This window comes from Nicotiana tomentosiformis, chromosome 6 (genome assembly GCF_000390325.3).
Source record: "Nicotiana tomentosiformis chromosome 6, ASM39032v3, whole genome shotgun sequence".
NCBI lineage: Eukaryota > Viridiplantae > Streptophyta > Magnoliopsida > Solanales > Solanaceae > Nicotiana > Nicotiana tomentosiformis.
The window spans coordinates 77,260,710-77,281,834 of NC_090817.1; the positions used below are offsets into that span (position 1 = coordinate 77,260,710).

Below are 21,125 nucleotides of genomic sequence, written 5' to 3' on the forward strand. Positions count from 1 at the left end.
ATAGCAACTCTATTTATGGTTATGTATTCACCTTAAATGGTGGTGCAGTGAGTTGGAAAAGTTTCAAACAAGTTACAGTAGCTGATTCAGTGACTGAAGCAGAATATATAGCAGCTAGTGAAGCTGCTAAGGAAGCTGTATAGATGAAAAAGTTCTTAACTAAACTTGGTGTGGTTCCTTCAATATTAGGTGCAGTTCCATTATTGTGTGACAACACTGGAGCCATTGCTCAAGTAAAAGAACCAAGATCACACCAAAAATTCAAACATATTCTGCGAAGGTATCACTTGATAAGAGAGATCATTGAACATAGAGACGTCGAGATTCAAAAGGTTGATGGAAAGAAAAATGCTGCAGACCCATTCACTAAAGCTCTTGATGCAAAGGAGTTTGACAAGCACAAGTGGAAAATGGGAATGAAGTACAAGAGCGATTGGCTCTAGTGCAAGTGGGAGATTGTTAAGGATATAGTAGATATGCCCTAGATCCATTCTCATATTTTTGTGAACATTATTTGATATAAAATATATGGCATTTGATATTCTTTTATCATAGTTATTATCAATTGCTTGATTAATTTCATAAGGTCCTTGATTAAATTTTGAAACTTGTCATCATAATGGAGATCATGATAATGAGAGTGAAGTTTTCTATAATTTAATTTAAATTTGTTCTTGATCGTAGGATTATTAATTTGGACATTAGTAATCCGGTTAGATCAATATTTATGTGATCGTCTTTATTGGATAAAGATTAGTTGATTTCATTAACTCAATCACATAGATAGATGATGCATATAGAGATATGATCATTGAACCGACTCATTGGATAATTCCTAATGGTTAGAATTATCATAAACTGTCAATAGGATATTCTCTTGAAGAATGTGATGTAAGAGTTTCCTTTGACCTGAGATCGTCATAGTAATTGACAAGTTATTTATTGTGCTTTGATACTAGACACCTATGGCCCTAGGGCGATAGTTGAAAGGATATTAGGTATGATTAAATGCTTGTAGAATTAGTGATTGATCAAGATGGAATCTGTCAACTTTTGGTAATGAGTTTAAGCTCCATGTTGTCATGAATTATAAACGACCAAACTAAGACCTTGGCCAGGGAAATTGAATGAAAGAAGAAAAGAGTTTCTTAGGTCATTCAATGGTCGATTATATTTGACATGAACGCATAGTTGGTCGCCTATTAGGATTTGACAGTTGAACCATATCCTAGGGTGACCCAGAGCTATAAGGACAGAAGGAATTACTATATTCTTCTTCTACGGGTTCAGTAAATTGTATACTTCATTTTATCCGGTCGTTAAGGAGTGTTGCTAGACGCCACCCTTGTTTAGTATATTGATGTGATCAACTTACTACCGGCTTAGTATTGAACCTATGGGGTCGCACACTAACGAGTGTTCTGATCTTTGCTAAAGGATTAATTACTTTATTATTTGATAATTAAATTAAAGAATTTAATTAATCAAATAAATTTAGTTATTACTCCAAATAAAATATTATTATATTCTTTGCTAGCACAGAGGATATAGTCAATATTGTGAACAAATTAAAGTTTTCTATTTGGAATAGAAATTGAATTATATTTCTTGGTTGAAACATATATATATATATATATATATATATATATATATATATATATATATTTTATATAAGAGATGTATATAAAATATAATATTATTAAAAGGCTTGTTAGTAATTCCAATTTGGAATTGGATTAAAATCACGTGTGAAGTTCACTAAAGGAACTTGTCGCCAATTTCATTAATATTGTATTAATTATGAAAGGTTTACAAGCAACAGATTCCAACTTTGAGTTGTAATAATCACGTGAACAAGACTTCGGCAGTCACAAACCCATTTGAATGGGATTCGAACTTTTATGGAAAAAGTTTACAAAGTTTATTTTTGGAATAAACTTTTACCCTAAGTAAATCATTACCTAAACCAAATAGGAAAAGAGTTTATATGTGATGCTATATAAAGGGTGATAGAGAAAAATTTGCCGCATTATTTCTTGAGAAGAAAAATCACTTTGTGAAAGTGGGAGTGCAATACAAAGCCAAAAGAGAAAATACAATTACAAGAAAAGTGTTTCTTGTTCTTCTACCTTTGGGTTGAGATTTTTGAGAAAAATTTCAACACAATTTTTCCGTTCAATTTGTTCGCGTGTTTCATTGATCAAAGTGTTGATAACAAGGATCAGTCTCGGTGTGAATACGCATAGAGTCTTCGCACTATCGAAGAAATTTTGAAACGAGACTATCTTTATCAGGTACGTCTCAGATCCAATTTTTGACATATAAATAAATTTTAAACACGAAAAAATCTTTCTAGAATTGTTATTGTCTTCCGTCTGCGTGTAGAGAGAGACAATAAATAGAGAGAAGAGATATAGGGACGAGTGGGCACAAAGCGACGTGGTGAGGTGAGATTTCCACTCCTCTATCACAATTTCTTTATAGCGGGATTTCTACCTAATATGGTAGTGGTGGCCCATTGTTCAGACCATCCACGGCCAATAATAATAGCCTACCAAAACTCTTGACTATTTGTTTATCGTATGTTTATGAGTTCTAATCTTCTTTCTGTATGCAATGTGTTATTCAAAAGAAACCAAAGAAAACAAGAGCTAATTTCCTTTATCTCTCCCATCGTTTTTTCTATATCGTAATGGCTGTAGGTGCAAAGCACTGCACTCTACGTGAGTCATCACTCATGAAATGCTCGCTCTTGTCTTCTCCTCTATATGGAAAGCAGTCTATTCATTTCTCCAACTCTAGCCAAGTAAGATAATGTATTCTGCAATTGCTTGCTTCTTCTCTTTTATTTCCCTATGAGTTACACAGATTATGATGTCTTTGTGTTTGCTCAATTAAACAGAGATATCATCAGTCTTGTTCATTGTCGATGAATGGTTGCCAAGGCGACCCAAGAGCTCCTATTGGAACCATAGAAACAAGAACGTTGCCTGCAGTTTCTAGCCCTGCATTGGCTATGGAACGTCTCAATTCCGCCATCTCTGACTTGCTTAAATCCGAGCCTCCTCCTTACCATTCTGGTATCATTCGTCTTGAGGTAAATCCCATGTGTATTTTATCACTCACATTAACATTGGCGGATATGTATTTATTTACAACATTCCAAATGAGACATATGATGCATCCATTGCCACACATGAAAAATAGACTCTGTATGGAAAACACATTAAACATAGTGATTGCAATATTATTTTGAATCACTAATCTAAAATTTTGAATCCGCTCGTAGAAGAATTCATCATTGCAATTGAATGTCAAAGGCCGAATGCAGTTTACAAGCCAATTGAAGGAAACCAAGATAGTAATGTTAGTAGGACACCAAGCCAAGTTGTCTATCTTTGAATATAAGACACGTGGTTGGCTCAGATTATTCGTGATCTTATTTCTTATCTAGTCTCAAGAACACTGCCCAAAGGCCAAATGATTGTATTCTTGTCACAATACGCATAAGACTGTCCAAATCAGTAGCAACAAAATTAGGCTGCGCTGTTGATAAATCACCTCTATTTTTTCTACTTTGAAACGGAGAGGATAGAGTTTTAGCACCAACACTAAACGTCAGTACATCACATGCTTGTAAATTAATATACAGTAATTAATAAAAGAGTAAATTTCATTTAACCTCTTAACTGGTTAGGGTTAGAAAATACAGTAATTAATAAATGAATAAATTTCACATAACTTCTTAAATGGTTGGGGTTAGAAAATAGCATCCTCTCACTATTTGAATAGGACAGACATGAGTCAACATTTTCTCGTGATTTTCAAAATTTTGGATTTATGATTATGTCCATCCACCTATAAAATATTTTGAAAATAAATATAACTTTTTTACTTGTTTATTTTTTAAATACTAAATACCAATGCAATGTTTCGAAATAAATATGATAAAATATGTATAATTGAAAAATAAAAAAGAATCATAAAGAAAAATGAGGTGTTGGAATTCAAATGAAAGTTACAAGAATAAAACAAAAATCAAGTTCTAAATTTTATAAGTTATAGTAATAGTATTTAGGAGATCACAAGCAAATTATTATTTATTAGAATATTAATTATAAGTTGTCTAGCAACCAATATTAATCAAAATTCTTAAATGATTTACAAATACTAGGTATTAAAAAAGTCTAACACATAACATTATTAATTGAAAAGAGAAATGAAAAAATTGACAAGGATATCACACATTGTATTGGAGCGGGGGTGAATGAAATGGAGGCTCGCTTTCGATGTTTTGCGTGATAAAAATATTCCAGCAAAACTTAAAAGTAAGTTTTTTTTATAGTATGTCATATGTGGCTGAATGTTGGCCAGTCAAGAATTCTGTCATGGGCAGCTTTTCATTCATGCCGCAGGCAAATACCAACAGTGCCGCGCGCGCAGACTTTGATGCTAAAAATAAGGTTGCTGCCAACGGACAGTAAATGCACGGACATTGGTTGCTTAGCATTACGTCGCCCTTCCAAGGAATCTCAGGAAGGCGTCACGTAACAGTTGGTATCAGAGCCTAGGCTCGACATCGGACGAGGGAACACATTGCCATTACCACCATTTCTGACCCAGTTAGCGGATAGTAACTGCACGAACATTGGTTGCTTAGCATTACGTCACCCTTTCAAGGAATCTCAGGAAAGCGCCACGTAACAGTTGGTATCAGTGTCTAGACTCGACATCGGACGAGGGAACACATTGCCATTACCACCATTTCTGACCATACTAAATCACGGGGATCGTATTGCGGCCCTTGAGGAGACAGTTAACGTATTACAACCCATCGTGAATACGGTACCTGATCTAAGAACCAGCCTAGTGCAAAGGTTGGACGACCTGGGCCGCGGTATGCGGCAGGCCGAAGGTGATATTGCAAACATCAGTCGTGACTTTGAAGGAGACCGACAAATGACAGCCACAAAGGCAGCCAGAATTTTCATTAAATTTGAGGGCCTCCAATAGGAGTGGACCGAGGATTTAGCCTATAGAGAACAAGAGGCAGACATGGTGACTGCCATGCAGCAGACCATAGACAATTTGATAGGCCAGCTCAATGTTGTCAGTGCTGCATTACAAGGCCTACTTCGAGGAGGCGGAAACCAAATTGGGGCTGCTGTGAACCTCGCCCCTATGCTACAAAAGCTGAAGATTCTTGAGCCAAAACCCTACAATAGGGCTCGAAATGCCAAGGAAGTGGAGAACTTCATCTTCGACATTGAATAGTACTTCGATACCATGGGGGAGTTAGAAGAAGCAAAAGAGGTAGCAACTGTTGCCATGTATTTTCAGGGTGATGCTAAACTCTGGTGGCGGGTAAAATACGAAGCCATCAGGGCAGGCAAAGATACTCTTGAGACTTAGGCACACCTGAAGGCAACCATACGCCTACAATTCTTCCCCGAAAATATTGAGTACAATACACGGAGAAAGCTCCGGGAGCTTAGCCAGACCAAGGTAGTCCGGGATTACGTCCGGGAATTCTCCGCACTCATGCTGAACATACAGGATATGTGGGACAAAGATAATTCTTCAAATTCCTAGAAGGTTTGAAACCTTATGCCCGTATGGAGCTGCAAAGATAAAGGGTAGATACTTTACCTAAGGTAATCCAAGCAGCGGAATGTCTTGGGAACTACCAAGTGGAAGCTCGAAGGATAGGCCTCAACTGCCTGTCCGAGGAGGATATAAAGGGGGCCAGCCTAACAATGATGGCCCTTGCAGAAGTGGAGGAGATTAGAGTGTAACCAAATCTAAGACTCTTTCCTCAGGCAGAAATAGTGTTGCGTCTCACAACAACGATCGGGGGACCCCCTTCAGGATGTCGCCATTGCGGCGTGCCATATTGGAGAAATGAATGCCCACATGCACAAATGAATGACCATCAAACCTTTGATATGGGACGGATGACGACACAGATGATGCTGACCAGACAGAACCAATAGATGCCTCCAACGCACTTGTTTGTTCTTTTTCTCAGGCCTTAGTAGGAACCAATGCCGGTATCCATGAGAAGAAGGACTCATGCCCAACCACCAAGAAAGGGAAAAAGAAGGCGGATGAGGGGCCTTCTCTTAACCAAGAGAAGACTCTGATGTTCGTCGAAATGAAAGTTAATAGCAAGCCCATTCGGGCGATGATAGACACGGGCACTACTCATAACTACTTAGCCTCAACTAAGGTAGAGCGCCTTGATCTAGTTGTAGGAAAGGGCAGAGGTCGTGTCAAGGCTATCAACTCACCGCCTCAACCAGTGGGTGGAATAACCAAAGGAGTGTCGGTAAAGCTTGGTCGAAGGAAAATTTAACTTGCGTGTGGTGATCATAGATGACTTTGAGCTGATAGTTGGATTGGAATTCATGAGGCAAACCAACACCATTCATGTACCTTATACAGACATGCTGTTGATGATGGGATCAAACAGGGCCAAGCCCTGCATTATCCCATGCACAACCATAAAAATGGTCGCGGAGACCATCTCGACCTTACAGTTGAAGAAGAGAGTCAAAAGACATGAACTTACATTCCTGGCTACCCTCTGTATTGAAGATATTGAACGCTCTTCGAATCCCATTCCTGCACCTGTGAATGAGCTGCTAAAAGAGTTTGAAAATGTCATGCCACAGGACATGCCAAAGTGACTCCCGTCTAGGCGCACTGTGGACCATGAGATTGAGTTGGTGCTTGGTGTGAAGCCACATGCCAGGGATCCTTACATAATGCCACAACCCAAACTCATCGAGATTTGGAGACACTTGACAGAAATACTGGACACGGGGATCATTTGCCCTCGAAGTCCCCTTATGGGTCCCCTGTGCTATTCCAAAAGAAACTGGATGGCACCCTACGACTGTGTGTGGATTATCGGGCCTTAAACAAAATCCCTGTGAAGAACAAGAACTCTATCCCACTAATGGCAGACCTGTTCGATAGACTGGGTGGTGCTATAGTGTTCACAAAAATAGACTTGAAGGCAAGTCCCGATTGCCGATGGAGATGAACACAAAACGACCTGTGTGACAAGATATGGGTCGTATGACTTCCTGGTCATGCCATTCGGCTTGACTAATGCTCCAACCACATTTTGCACCCTGCTGACCAAGTCTTCCGAGAGTACATTGATGAATTCATAGTGGTCTACTTGGACGACATTGTGGTATATAGCAAAACATTGGAGGAACACCTGGAGCACCTGCGGAAGGTTATAAACCAACTGTGGGAGTACAAATTATATGTGAAGTTATTCAAGTGCTCCTTCACCCAAAAATAGATTTGACTTTCTCGGACATGTCATCGAGGAAGGGCGAATCAAGATGGACCAACAGAAGATTCAGGTTGTCACAGATTGGCCGCTGCCTAAGGATATACACGCCTTGAGGGCGTTCCTTGTCCTATGCAACTTTTATCGGCGGTTTGTGAAGAATTACTCTCTCATTGCAGTTCCATTGACAGAACTCCTAAAGAAAGCCACGCCTTGGATTGGGGTCCGAGGCGAGCGGAGGCCTTCAACGCATTAAAAACGGCTATGTCTAGTAGCCCCGTCTTGCCCTCCCTGATTTGGCCAAGCCGTTCGAAGTATAAACAGATGCCTTTGACTATGTTCTAGGCTGAATCTTGTTACAAGAGGGGCATCCAGTAGCGCACGAGAGCCGGAAGTTGAAGGATGCAAAACGACGCTATGCCACCCGCGAAAAAGAATTATTGGTTGTCATCCATTGCTTACGCCTTTGGAGGCACTATCTGTTGGGAACCCCGTTCGTGGTCAAGACAGACAATACAGCTGTTAGCCATTTCATGACCCATCCAAAGTTGAATGGCGAACAGGCTAGCTGGCAGGAACTCCTAGCGGAATTTCACTTCAACTTGGAGTACCGAAGTGGGAAGACCAACCAAGTTGCTGATGTGCTTAGTCGGAGGGTTGACCTAGCATCGGTGTGCCTACTCGCCAACCTAAGGGGGAGCGAAATGTCCGCCACTATAAAAGACCAGATACATGATCTACTCACCAAGGATCCTGTTGCACAGTACTTGGTCGATTTGGTAGGACAAGGCAAGACTCGCCAGTTCTACGGGGAAGATGGGTTCGTGAAGGTGAAAGGAAATCGACTTTATGTTCCTAAAGAAAGAGATTTGTGAAGGAATCTTCTGATGGAATGTCATGATACTTTGTGAGCCGGCCACCCAGGTAAAGAACGCACCATGGTGTTGTTGCGTCATGCTTATTATTGGCCTCAAATGGCTGATGACGTTGCGCAAGATGTGAAGACTTGCCTATTATGCCAGAAAGACAAGTTAGACCGCTTGACACAAGCAGGACTTTTGGAGCCATTGCCTGTTCTAAAGAGACCATGGGAAAGCGTTTCACTAGCATCACCGGATTGCCCAAGGTCGGAGATCTTACAACTATCTTGGTTGTGGTAGATTGGTTTTCCAAGTATACTAAATTTATAGCAGCCCAAAATATATATCAGCAGAAGATACAACTCAACTCTTCTTCTCTCATGTTGTCAAATATTGGGGTCTGCCTAAAGACATCGTTAGTGATCGCGACTTTCGCTTCACTAGAAACGTTTGGACTCACCTCTTTAAGTGCCTCGGGTCCAAGTTGAGCCACAGTTCAAGTTTCTATCCGCAATGTGATGGCCAGACGGAGCGGTTCAATGGCATGCTGGAGGAATACCTCCACTATTTTGTTACCGGATCGCAGAAGAATTTGGTGAAGCTTCTGAATGCTTCTCAACTGTCTTTCAATTCACAAAAGAGCTCTAGTACAAACAGAAACGCTTTTGAAATTGTTACTGGACAACAACCGCTACTCCCAAACATTGTGAGTGCCCCAAACATATCGAAATCTCCTCGAGCTTCTAGCTTCTTGAAGGAATAGAAGCGAAATTTGTAGATAGTGCGGAGCTATCTTGTCAAAGCCCAAAAGCGGATGAAAAAGCATGCTGATCAAAATCATCGCTTTGTTGAATACCAAGTAGGAGACAAAGTGATGGTGTAAATCCCAAATCAATACTTGTTCGCAGGGGTTCATGACCCTCATCTATTGCAAAAGTACATTGGACCCTTGTTCATTCAGAAGCGTATTGGGAAAGTTGCATATTGGGTGGATACCCAGCATGGTGGAAGATTCATCTAGTCTTCCATGTCAGCCTTCTGAAACCTTTTCGGGAAGACATGAAGGATCCTTCGCGGATCCCAGTATTCGAGGTCCTAATTCAATCGGGAAAAGGCGTGCAGAAGCTATTCTCGATGATCGATTGATTCATGCTTCAAGGAAAGATCACCAAGAGTTCTTGGTGAAATGGCAGGGATGTGATAGAGAGGAGAATACTTGGAAGATAGAAACAAACCTCAAAGCCTACAAGAGCATGATCGATGATTATTTTGCAAGTAAGGCGCCGAGGAAGTCGCCAACTCAGGTGGGGGAGAAAGTCAGGGCGGCTTTCTAGCCATGCCCCCATGACCCCTTGGACGCGCCCTATGGCGTCCTGGAAAGCCTCCCAACGCGTAACGCCATGGACGACCCCGTGGTCTTGGCCGCGCCAAGTTACAAGTACGTCTGTGCCTATGTCGCCCTACCGATAGCCCTCGCCAGCACCCAGTCGCAGGCAAATGCCAACAGCGTCGCGCGCGTAAACTCTGATGCTAAAGACAAGGTTGCTGCCAACGGACCTGCTTCTACCTTGTAGGAATCTAAGTCTTTTTTATTGTAAATATAGAGTAGTTTTACTTCCCGTATTTCCATTATGTCTCTCTAGCTTAGTTATGTCAAGTCATGTAACTGTGGTTTATTTTTTTTAAGCATTATTAGGAGGGATCAAGCAATAAAACTTTCAAGTAAGCAAATAATTCTCTGTATTGGTGTCTCTCCCCCTCGACACCCTGTTGCCTTTCTGTAATAGTTTTCATTAATGCAATCAAGCTTTCTTTTATTCTCATTTTCTTTTCTGTTCTCTCAATTGCTCTTGACATTGATTTTCCCGTACGACACTGAGTTTTGTTTAGCGTACGAAGGGGACCCCAGTTGGCGAATAGTAACTGCACAAACATCGGTTGCTAAGCCTTATGTCGCCCTTCCAAGGAATCTCAGGAAGGCGCCGCGTAAAAAATTTCATGTTCAGAAGATGAAGGCAATAGAAATGCGGATGTTGAAATGGATGCACCCTCATACCAGGATAGATAAGACTAAGAATGACGATATTCGGGACAAGGTGGGTGTGGCTCCCGTGGAGGATAAGATGCAAGAAGTGAGGTTTAGATGGTTCGGGCATGTGAAGAGAAGAAGCATCGATGCCCCAGTAAGGAGGCGTGAGAGGTTGGTATTTGCGGGTCTAAGAAGAGGTAGAAGTAGGCTGAAGAAGTATTGGGACGATGTGATTAGACAAGACATGACAATGCTTCAGCTTACCGAAGACATGACCCTAGGAGAGTGTGGGATCGAGAATTAGGGTAGAAGGTTAGGTAGTCGAGTGTGTTCCTTGGCCTTACGAGTAGTATTAGTGTTGGCCTTTTATTTTCTTAATCGTGATTTTCTATTACTATTTGTTATTTTTTTTGCTTCTGTGTTTTTATTGGAGCGTTGGTGTTATTGTTTGTTGCCTCAACTTCATTTTGATCTTTGCTTTAGCCGAGGGTCTTTCGGAAATATGCTCTCTATCTTTTCACGGTAAAAGTAAGGTCGGCATACACATTATACTCCACAAACCTCAGTTGTGAAATTATATTAGGCCTGTTGCTGATGAAAAGAGAAAAAACTAGTATAAGCTGAAATTAAAAGGTTTCCAATGATTACACTTGTCGATCTATCGAAATTAGAAATTGACAATGTGTAGTTTAAAAATGGAGTACTATGATTTTAGATAGTTTCTGAATGTTGATTTTGATATTTCAGTAATTCTGTTTCTGCTGATAAAATATTTTTAACAATGGGTATCGTGTTGGAAAGGTGCCAATTGAAGAGCAGATAGAAGCGCTTGAGTGGCTTCATGCACAGAACCATGTCCTCCTCCCGCGCTGTTTCTTCTCCGGTCGAAGGGCAGCTGTTGATTCCGAAATGTGCTTTATTGATCACACAACCAAAAGGAATGGAACTTCTCATTCCTCTTCTAAAGTGGTCAGTGTAGCTGGTGTCGGCTCTGCTGTCTTCTTTACCCATTTACGCCCCTTCTCCTTTGACGATTGGCGTGCTATACGCAGGTTATTTTACTCTAATTCTCTTTTAAGTATTTCTGCCTTCTTTGCATTTTGCTTTCACCTAAAATATGCACACCTTTTTTGGTTTGCATTATTGTTTTTAAGTGTGAATATGACTCGGATTGAGAGAGCTGATGAAGTTAGTGTAGCGAAGGAGAAAAACATGAAACAACTTGGAGAAAAGAAGTCGTTTCTAAGTGTGAATATCAAAGGCGGATAAAGCCATTGTATAGGTTCAACTGACCCAATATTTTCAATGCAGAATGTGTAAAAGTAAATGTGTCTGTGTCTGAAAATCACCAAAAATTCAATAAATATTAAATTCTGAACCTATAATTTCATTAATAAATGAGTCAATATTAGAGGCTGAACTCATCAAGTTTAAATTTTGGAAAATATGATTCAGATTAAGGGAGTTGATGACGTTAATGATTCGAGAAAATCATGAAACAAATTGAAGAAATAAAGTTGTTAAAGGACATCTGTTTTGCCTTATTAAAAAAAGGAAAAGATCATCACATGACATGGTCCCAAATGTGGGTAGTGGTAACACATAGGTTCCAGAAGTTATTGTTTAACTTTGACTTTGTTTTTCCATCTTGTTTGAGTCAATGAGATTGCTATGCCTAAGTTCACAGTTGCTTAGTTTGTCTTATTTTTAAGGACCACTACTGATACAACTTTTTTGCATTATATTATTTCAAGTTGAACTGATCAACCCACGGATGTTATTTTTCCCTTTCACATTTTATGGCAATCTGACATGGCTAATGATGTTTTATGCAATTTTAGTGTTACTAAATAATAGTTGAAAATTAGGAGCTGCACAAACTTCACAATGATAATAAACTGGACTTGTAATCTGTCCGAGCTTGCTGGACAGAGTTACCTGGTACCTGTTGAGGTAGCAGGTATCCCGTGGAATTAGTCGAGGTGCATGCAATCTGCCTCAGACACCATGGTTATTAAAAAAAAAGACAATAAACTGGACTTGAAATTTAGTTTTACGCTAGAACTGACATTTTTTATCAGATAGTATCCTAATCAGAGATTATCGGAGCTAGACTTCAGAAAAGATTCTTAAAAAGAAATAAGAGAAACAGGAATCGCACAAGGATCTCAGCTAGCAATAATTGGACAACCTGGAACCATAGTTAGCAAAAGACTTGGTTAAACTCCTTGTTTATGTTCTGAAGGCTAGCATTGTTTTATCTCTGCCAAAGGTTCCTCTCCAAGAAATGTCCTCTAATTCGTGCTTATGGGGCAATCCGATTTGATGCAACAGCCAATATAGGCCCTGAATGGAGTACTTTTGGTTCATTTTATTTCATGGTCCCTCAGGTAAATGGATTGACTTTCATCTCTTCATTGCTTAGGACCTATTTGTTAGACATGTTGTCTCTTGAATATAATCCATCCGTTGCTAGATGCTAACTGACAGGTTGAGTTTGATGAGCTGGAAGGAAGTTCGGTTATTGCTGCAACAGTCGCATGGGATAATGCTGTCTCTTGCACGTACCAGAGGGCAATAGAAGTACTTCAGGCCACAATATGGCAGGTCTCTCCTGCTCGCTTCATTTAATCCTTTTTGTTTGGTTGTCGTTTCATTTTATTCCATTTTTTCTTTCCTCATTAACTTTTCTTTTAAACCCTATGTTAATGAATGCAGGTTTCCTCCGTTCTTATGAGGGTGCAGAAAAAAATTCCTCATTCACATATACTTGCAAGTACTCATGTCCCTGGTAAAGCATCTTGGGACCAAGCTGTTAAGCGTGCTTTGCAAATAATAAGAAGAAACGACCCGATGCTTATCAAGGTTGTCAGCTGTGTTCTTTACGTTTGAGTTATATTCTAACAATGTATTGCTTTTACTCTAAAATGAAGTATTGTCATAGAGGACTAATAGAAATAGCAGAACAAAATGATACAGCTGATGCTCACATTAGTATATGGGTTCATACTTCATAACAAGTAAATCTAGGTGGTGTTAAAGTGCATACCTTTTCCTGTAAACCGCAGGTGGTACTTGCTCGTAGCACCAGAGTTGTGACAGCTGCGGACATTGATCCTTTAACATGGTTAGCTTGCTTAAAGGTGTTGATTAGCTACCTTATAATGATAAACAGTTCACTAGCATAGTATCTTTTCTTTTGCTAAAATATAGAGAATTAAGTCTTGCAGGTTGAAGGAGAAAATGCATATCAGTTCTGTTTGCAACCTCCCCAGTCAGCGGCATTCATTGGAAACACTGTAATTCAAACTCTTTCTCAATACTAAATGGTGTAATGAAGCAATGTATTCAATCCATAGAATGTATCCTTTCTTTGGTGCGCATCCCCTCAAGGTTGACACTAACATAGATTATGGTCCATCGACCAGGTGAAATGACACTATATTCACATCAAGCAAAATATTTCCGAATGGTTCTACATTGCACCTTTCATTATATCATTTAATATGTGAAGAGTTATTGGCACTGAAAACAGTTATTTCTGTGTTGGTGTATTTGTTGAGTGAAGAGAAATATATTAATTATGTGTGCATTCTGAAAATATTTCAAGTATGAAATCCTGATGCCATCATGAAGCCATCATCTTCAACATTGAAAGGACATGAAGCTAAATTGCCTGACCACAAACATCCTTAATGCGTTTAGAATGAAAAGAATCTTATTAAATTTTTTATAGCTGAGTTTTTATTTACTTTAATTATGATACTGGTAAATAGATGAAACCATTTACTGATAGCAAGTTCAGGAGATAAGCAAAGCAGTTGTACTGGTGAGAACTGGATTCTTGTGACGAAGTTCTTGCTCCATCTATTGAAATTCAGTAATGAGATCCCATACCCACTACCTTCTATTTATCTGGAGCATCAAACTCACTTCTGAATGTTTCTAGTGCCAATTATAAGTCATGGTATCAAAGTACATGGATTTTTTGTATACTGGATGTAGAAATGGTGAGGAGATAAAACAGTTTTATTTAATACTTATGCTCTTTTTGAATAGCCAGAGCAGCTATTTCATCGGGACAGCCTCAGCATCTGTAGCGAGGCTTTAGCTGGAACACGGGCTAGGGGTGGATCAGAGCTTCTGGATCTTAAGATAGGACAGGATTTACTATCCAGGTTCATCTTTTGTGCTTTATAGATAAAACACATTATGTGATTATTGTATTTCTTTGTCCAGTGGTGTTGTCTATATTCTTTTATTCTTCTGCAGTGCCAAGGACCATAATGAGTTTGCTATAGTACGGGAGTGCATAAGAAGAAAATTGGAGGTAAGCCTGGTTAAGTGGCTTCTAAACAGAATCTTCTTAAGAGGACTTCATAAGGGAAGGCGCACTTTTGAACTTTCCAATTTGAGATTTGCACTTGTTCAATAATTTTTGGTGACATGTCCATTTTGTTGACGTGTTGAAAATTTAGCATGTCAAATTTGATCTATTCCAAATTTGAAATTTCAAAAGTTCCCTTGTCCACTTTTAGGATATCTCAGGAACCTTTCATGTTGTATAAAGCTAGCTTATTTTGTTTCATAGGCTGTGTGTTCCAGCGTCTTAATTGAACCAAAGAAAGCAATAAGAAAATTTCCGAGAGTTCAACATCTTTATGCTCGATTGAGGGGAAGACTCCAGACTGAAGATGAGGAGGTAAGTCTTGACATCTTTTTTAATCCATCTACTAGTTACTGAGATGGTAAGTTTCATGAGAACTAGAACTGATTGACGACGCATCCATCAGTATTTTCTCAAACAATCTTCCTTAATTAGTTCATAATCACTCCCTCTAATTGGCAAAACTGATGAAACAAAAGCTCACTTTGAATTTCTACTATCAGTAAAGATTTGCTGATTATACGTATAGATGAACTTATTGTTTCCTCTGTTCCTTTCACAAAGTAGCATACTAAACATCTACAGTTTTCCAGTTTAAGATCTTGTCGTCCATTCACCCTACTCCAGCAGTTTGTGGGTATCCTACAGAAGATGCACGGGCTTTTATTTCAGAAACCGGTATGATTAATCTTTTTTTATCCAGCTCTTTTTGCACCAAAAATGTTAGGTGACTTCTTATCTTGGTGGATAGAATAGAAAGATAACAGAATGGAAAATATAGGCTTGTAGTTAATGGATCAGATTGTCCACTTATTACCTCAACCAGTCATAGAAAGCCTGATTTCCCTTGCTTCAAAATGCTTTTCTATAACTAACCTTAAGACTTGTCCTTAGTTATCCTCATCATGATATTCACTGGCAGTATATGGGAATATTTTTCAAAAGGCAAAGTCATGCATAGATTTCCATGTGCGGCCTGGATGCTGCTGGTGCTTTCAAATGCTGTAATTAGTCATTCTAATAGGTTTTGATAATCAACCCATGGCTTCTTGGACCTTGTGCTCTGGTATATCTTTTAATCAGTTGATGTTTCCCAGAAATGTTTGACCGAGGAATGTATGCTGGTCCTGTTGGTTGGTTTGGAGGGGAAGAGAGTGAATTTGCTGTTGGAATAAGGTCAGCTTTGGTTGAAAAGGTGAGGTTAATATTTCATTGCATTTCACCTTCGTCCAAGAGTACTTCTCCTCTTCAGAGAACTCGTTTTCTCCACACATAACCACATGATGTAATTTTTTTATGAGGGACTAATTAAATCAGACATCGCCTATATAAATATTTACTTTTGCTATATATCAATAATGATTCACAGGTTCCCTACTTAATGTTTCACATGTTAGAAAAAAAATCAATTTTGTTGTTACAAATATTTCTAATCCAATTTCGTATGTTATAGTAATATATTTAAGTGATGTATTTTGAACACTGTTATTAAAATGAAATAACTAGGGTCTTGGCGCATTAATTTATGCGGGAACTGGGATAGTGGAAGGAAGTGATTCATCTCTAGAATGGGAAGAGCTCGAGCTGAAGACTTCACAGGTATATATCCTTGGTAAATTGATTTCTATGTTATTAGACATGCCTTTTATTATCTAGAGGGTGAAGAGTTTCTCTACCTTCTGAAAGCAATTTAGGAATGACAAGAGTCTTTTTTCTGCTGCATCTTTCTATTGTCTCCTGCAGTTCACCAAATTGATGAAACTTGAGGCACCTCTTTTGACAAGAAGAGAAATTAGGACTATCAATCAGAATCAGAAAGGTTTGTCATGCCTGCAGCATCACATTTAGTTTGTCTACACCACTCATTCTGAAAGCGATTGTGGTTTATGAAATTAATTAAACGGAAAAGAGAAAATTATATGGACATCTTTTCATGCAAATATCATCAAACTATCATTGACAGTAGTTTCCCGTCTTTTACCTATTATGTGTATACACTTCTAGATTATTGGTCTATTGTTCCGCCCTGCAATTCTAGCTTTAGATAATGTTACATACACTTAATTTTTACTCTGAAGGGGTGTGTAATCAGTTTCTATCTATACTGTTTTTACCTGAAGAATGAATTTGCATCAAGTTTATAACACAAAAGAACATCTATATCTGGTGGTATTTTTGAAATGGAGTAGTCATATATTGGTAGCTAATAAATAATACTCCCTCTTATTTTATATGATGGTGTTAAACTGGAAGCAGAGTTCTAAAAACACTTTCGACAAATAAGCCAAATATTTTTGTGCAAGTACCCTTAGGGGTCGTTTGGTACGCGGACTAAATTATCCCGGTATTATAATCCTAGGAATAATCCCAGGACTAATTTATACCACAGGGGAGGTGGGATAAAATAATCCCAAGTTTGATGGGATAAGATGGATTAAGTCTGGGATTAAATTTATACCGTGTTGGTTAGAGGTATAAATTATTCCGCCAATCAAACACGGTATAAATTTAATCTCACATCTTATCTCACCTTATCCCTCGTACCAAACGACCCCTTAATACTTAGTGGTCTTCAACATCCTTTGTCAATTACTATAAGAACATGTCACTAAAGCAAAATGGGAATGTTAATATTAAGGACTTTCCAAATATAGAAAAGTCAAAAGTATCAATCTTTGGAATGAGACCAAAAAGGAAAAAGCATCATATAAAATGGAAAGGAGGGAGTATATAGGATATGAGATATAACCTAAAGTACTCAACAATTAATCTTTGAAACAGTAAAGCTGAAATTTATGGTTGAAATAGAATCTGGCTATTCTCAAATAAATGTTGTACTTTAAGTAAAACCAGAATGTGCTTATTTATACTTGGAAATCCATCCTAATGTTAATGTTATGAGATAACATAATAACACACCATGTATTAGCTATTTTGGATGTATATCTTTTGACGCGAAAATACTCCAAATTTTGATGCTTTTACTAATTCTTAGACATAATTAATTTGTTGGATATCACTTTTTTCCCAACTTACGAGTTGCTACACTAGTTTTTTTATTTGTGTGATCAACTCCTTTTCAGATCTTAAAACTGATTGATAAACAATTTCTGCAATTTAGTGAGATGACATCTTCTTGGAGGAGAGATGATATACCTTGAGGGGATCAATGCCAATCATATGATATTAACACCATTATCTTCAGCTTTTGATAGCAAATCCGATGAACACAATTTAGCTGCCAGATTTAGTTACTCAATTGCAAGATAAAACAGCATCCAGATCTTTATTCTTATTTTCTTTCAATATTTATATAATCAGGTGCAGAATTTTTGCCAGAGCAAAGCAATTATGCCCTTCAATTGGCACAATACAAGAAGTAGAAATTTTGTATAACGATTATCTTGTACAGATGTATTTTCTTTTGGTATGTACTCCTGACTCCAAAACCAGGGATATTGGTTATTAGAATACAGAAAACCTTCACGTTTGTATTGCAGAAATGAGTGATTTCTAGAATGCCTTGTTTATTTGTTGTTTCAGTGGCAGCAACATCCTTATCTCGGAGTGTCCAAATATCATGAAAAATAGCTACTATCAATTGGAATTGCGATTTTATTGGATTTATCACTTTTACATTGGTAGAAGGAAAAAGGACATGGACTCAAGAATTTACAGAAGCACAGAGCATCAAAAACCTAAAAGCATTTCCATCTTAGCTCACACTCATTCTCCCCTTCTACTAGCAGCTTTGCATTTGAGAGGAGAAAGGGAGCAAACTGACTTCTATAGTTTCAGGTCGTATTTCTATTAGTAGAAAATTGGCGCAGACAAGCTTTAACAAGGCTTCCCTTCAATGCAGTTCAAAGAGCCTGAAAATCTTGTTAGCCTACTTGCATATGAACCTGGCCTGGGGTGGATCATATCAGGACCCTTCATGAATATATGATTGGGATTTCCAGATTCCACAAAGAACGCTCCGTTCATCATCAGATCTCCCTGTGATCTCCACACCCAATTCTTCCACACACTTTCAGGTGAATACTCCCTTTTGGTCACCTACAAAAAAAAGAAAGAATGAGCATCAATTTCAACTAAGAGCTAGTCACAATATAATGTGTGTGTTCACTTCTTTCCATGATCAGGATAGTGATGAAACTTTGTTGGTCACAGATATTGTTAATTTTACCTCCTTTGCATTAGGGTTAGGCGGGGCGATGAACCGGTTGCCCTGGCTGAGGATGGTGGGGTGTTGGCTTCCACCAATTGCATACATAAGCCAGTGAGTATAGTCATTGTTGACTGCATGAACAAATCCCCATCTCACTCTTGGCATCCTCTGGATCAACCCTTGTCCAAAGTGATTAAAAGCAAGTGTTATCTGTAAAATTGAGTCCTCCGAGTAGCTATCACTTGCTCCAAACAACATAACCTAAACGAAAAACATGCAAATATTAATATATACATGCTTTCTTGTTTCATTCTTCAGCAGAAAAATGTTCTCAGTATATCAAGTTTAAGCTAAGTTACATCATTATGGTTAGTGAAATGGCTGTTGGAAATGGTAATAGCAGTTGAAGCCTGGACAGCATCAATGAGTCCATCATCACAATTAGACATGGAAACATGATCAATCCAAATATTTGTGGATCCAAAGATTGAAATACCATCACCATCACTCCTTGATCGAAAACCATAATGATTGATCGAGTCTCTAATTAGGCCACCATTACCAGCCTTAATATCATGGATATGAAGACCATGAATAATGACATTGTTTATGAACTGTAACATGAAACTAGCACCAAAGGCAATGTGTACTTTTTGCCCTCTGGCATCAATTGTCTTGTTGCTTGTCATGATAAGTTCCTGGTTAAGCCTAATGACCATGTGATGTTTAAATATGATCCAAAGTGGCTCTGGTTGTATGACTGCGTGGCGCAGTGTTCCTGGTTTAGGATTCACCATATCGTCGTCCGAAGGGTCAGTTACTACGTAGATTTTGCCACCTTTGCCACCAGTTGTATGGTGGCCGAATCCAAGAACACAATCAGCTAGCTTCATGCGGTTTTTAACCCAGTTTGGGTCACATCTCCAGCAACGATCAATAGGGTTAGTAGACATGCATGGACCATCGTACTTGTGCAAGTCTCTCCTTGTGCTATTGCTACCTTCTTCCCACCTTCAAATTAAATACGATGAAAATGTGAGGTTGACCGTAATATGCATCTTCTTTTTATTTTTTATTTTTTTCAAAAATGTTCGAAAAAAGTAATCTTGACATGAAACTCGGCATCACTATATATGTGAATTCTTTTTATGTATATATATGTTGATTATTGAATCCCATTGAAAAATAACAAAATTAAAGCTTCTAGTGTAGTATCAAAAGGAGGTTCAAAAAAAGGTTTTAGGTCGTGAATTCGTCTATGTAGCATTTTTTCAATCCCCTTGTCTCTATGATACAACTCCGTAGTACTCATACAACATTTGTTGCACAAAATCTGTATATATAATACGTATGTATATTTCCCTGCTCTTCTTCAAACTTTAAAGAAAAAAAGAAGGGAAAAAGTGAAAGTCTAAAAGCAAGAAATGTGAGAGAAATAATACTTGTGAACATGTTTGTTGAGATTGTCTGCGACAGTTTCAGGATGAGGATTATAGGAATCCTGAGCAGTTTTCTTTGCTTGCGTAGCTCGAGTCTGCCACACCTCATCAAACTCACTAATATTTGCCTCTATGCTTAAAACTAGAGTGACTAAAACAAAGAAAATCAATCTATTTTTGAGAGTTCCCATTCTCAATAGCTTATGTACAACTTTTTTTTCTTTTTTTTACTTAATCAATTATTCCCCTATCTTTCTTTCTTCTGACAGAGGGATGATTTGATTTTTTAATACTAATGGGTAGGCTTTAAATGCTAATCTAGCAATTATGGAGAGGCCATATGTTTGGCTTTTGCATTATTCTTTCTTTATCTGAGAGGGAGAAGAGTTTGTTTAAATACCACTAAGTGCTACAAGTAAATGTGAGAATGAGGAATAGAGAGGGAAAAGTGGGGAACCGCTTTTACTTCTAACGGTCAACTTTTGGTCTACTTGTTTCTTTGGATAAACTGTTTAATCCAGAGATATTGGCTGGTGTTTCCTAAATTTTCTATGGATTTGCTACAAAATAAAATGAATAATTTATCTATCTTTTATGAGCCAGGTAATGGCTTAAAATTATCTATATTTATTTCTCCTCAGTGACTTCTTAAATTATTTAGCAGTCTTTCTTCTCTTCTTATTTTTACATTTTTTAACGCAAACCAAATGCGTTTGAATTGCAAGAAAAATGCTATCCGTGAGAGATTTATTACTTTGGACATACATTTTCCAAATCATTTTTGAGAATTTGGTGAAGATCAGTGTAGGCAACACATATTAACCCTACAAAACTGAAGATATTGTATGACGACAGTGTAAATAGCTTCAGCTTTATATTAATAATAATGTCTAAATGTTGATCAAAGTAAGTAGTAATAATTTAAGAGTA

General features: G+C 38.2%; 2 protein-coding genes across 6 annotated transcripts; one reads left to right on the forward strand and one right to left on the reverse strand.

Annotated features, from left to right (window-relative positions):
- Window positions 1-2,487: 2,487 nt before the first annotated feature.
- Window positions 2,488-18,088, forward strand: LOC104094073 (isochorismate synthase, chloroplastic). 5 transcript variants are annotated; one of them, XM_070177502.1, is made up of 16 exons: window positions 2,492-2,806; window positions 2,903-3,097; window positions 11,000-11,250; window positions 12,471-12,588; window positions 12,689-12,805; window positions 12,917-13,063; window positions 13,267-13,341; window positions 13,429-13,497; window positions 14,258-14,376; window positions 14,471-14,528; window positions 14,790-14,900; window positions 15,179-15,263; window positions 15,683-15,780; window positions 16,092-16,184; window positions 16,329-16,432; window positions 17,669-18,088. In XM_070177502.1, coding segments are annotated over exons 1-16 (1,836 nt in total). In that variant the 5' UTR covers window positions 2,492-2,611; the 3' UTR covers window positions 17,670-18,088. The 5 variants fall into 5 exon arrangements, 4 of the variants coding, with proteins under 4 accessions (XP_070033603.1, XP_009598227.1, XP_009598228.1 ...); XM_009599932.4 differs by having other exon boundaries at window positions 16,329-16,404; window positions 17,907-18,088; XM_009599933.4 differs by having other exon boundaries at window positions 2,493-2,806; window positions 16,329-16,404.
- Window positions 18,089-18,177: 89 nt separating this feature from the next.
- Window positions 18,178-20,563, reverse strand: LOC104094074 (pectate lyase-like). The gene is made up of 4 exons (XM_009599935.3): window positions 20,199-20,563; window positions 19,116-19,767; window positions 18,775-19,017; window positions 18,178-18,644 (listed from the first exon to the last, which is right to left on the reverse strand). Exons 1-4 carry the CDS (start codon window positions 20,384-20,386, stop codon window positions 18,423-18,425), a joined length of 1,305 nt encoding a protein of 434 aa, XP_009598230.1. The 5' UTR covers window positions 20,387-20,563; the 3' UTR covers window positions 18,178-18,422.
- Between the last annotated feature and the right edge of the window lie 562 nt (window positions 20,564-21,125).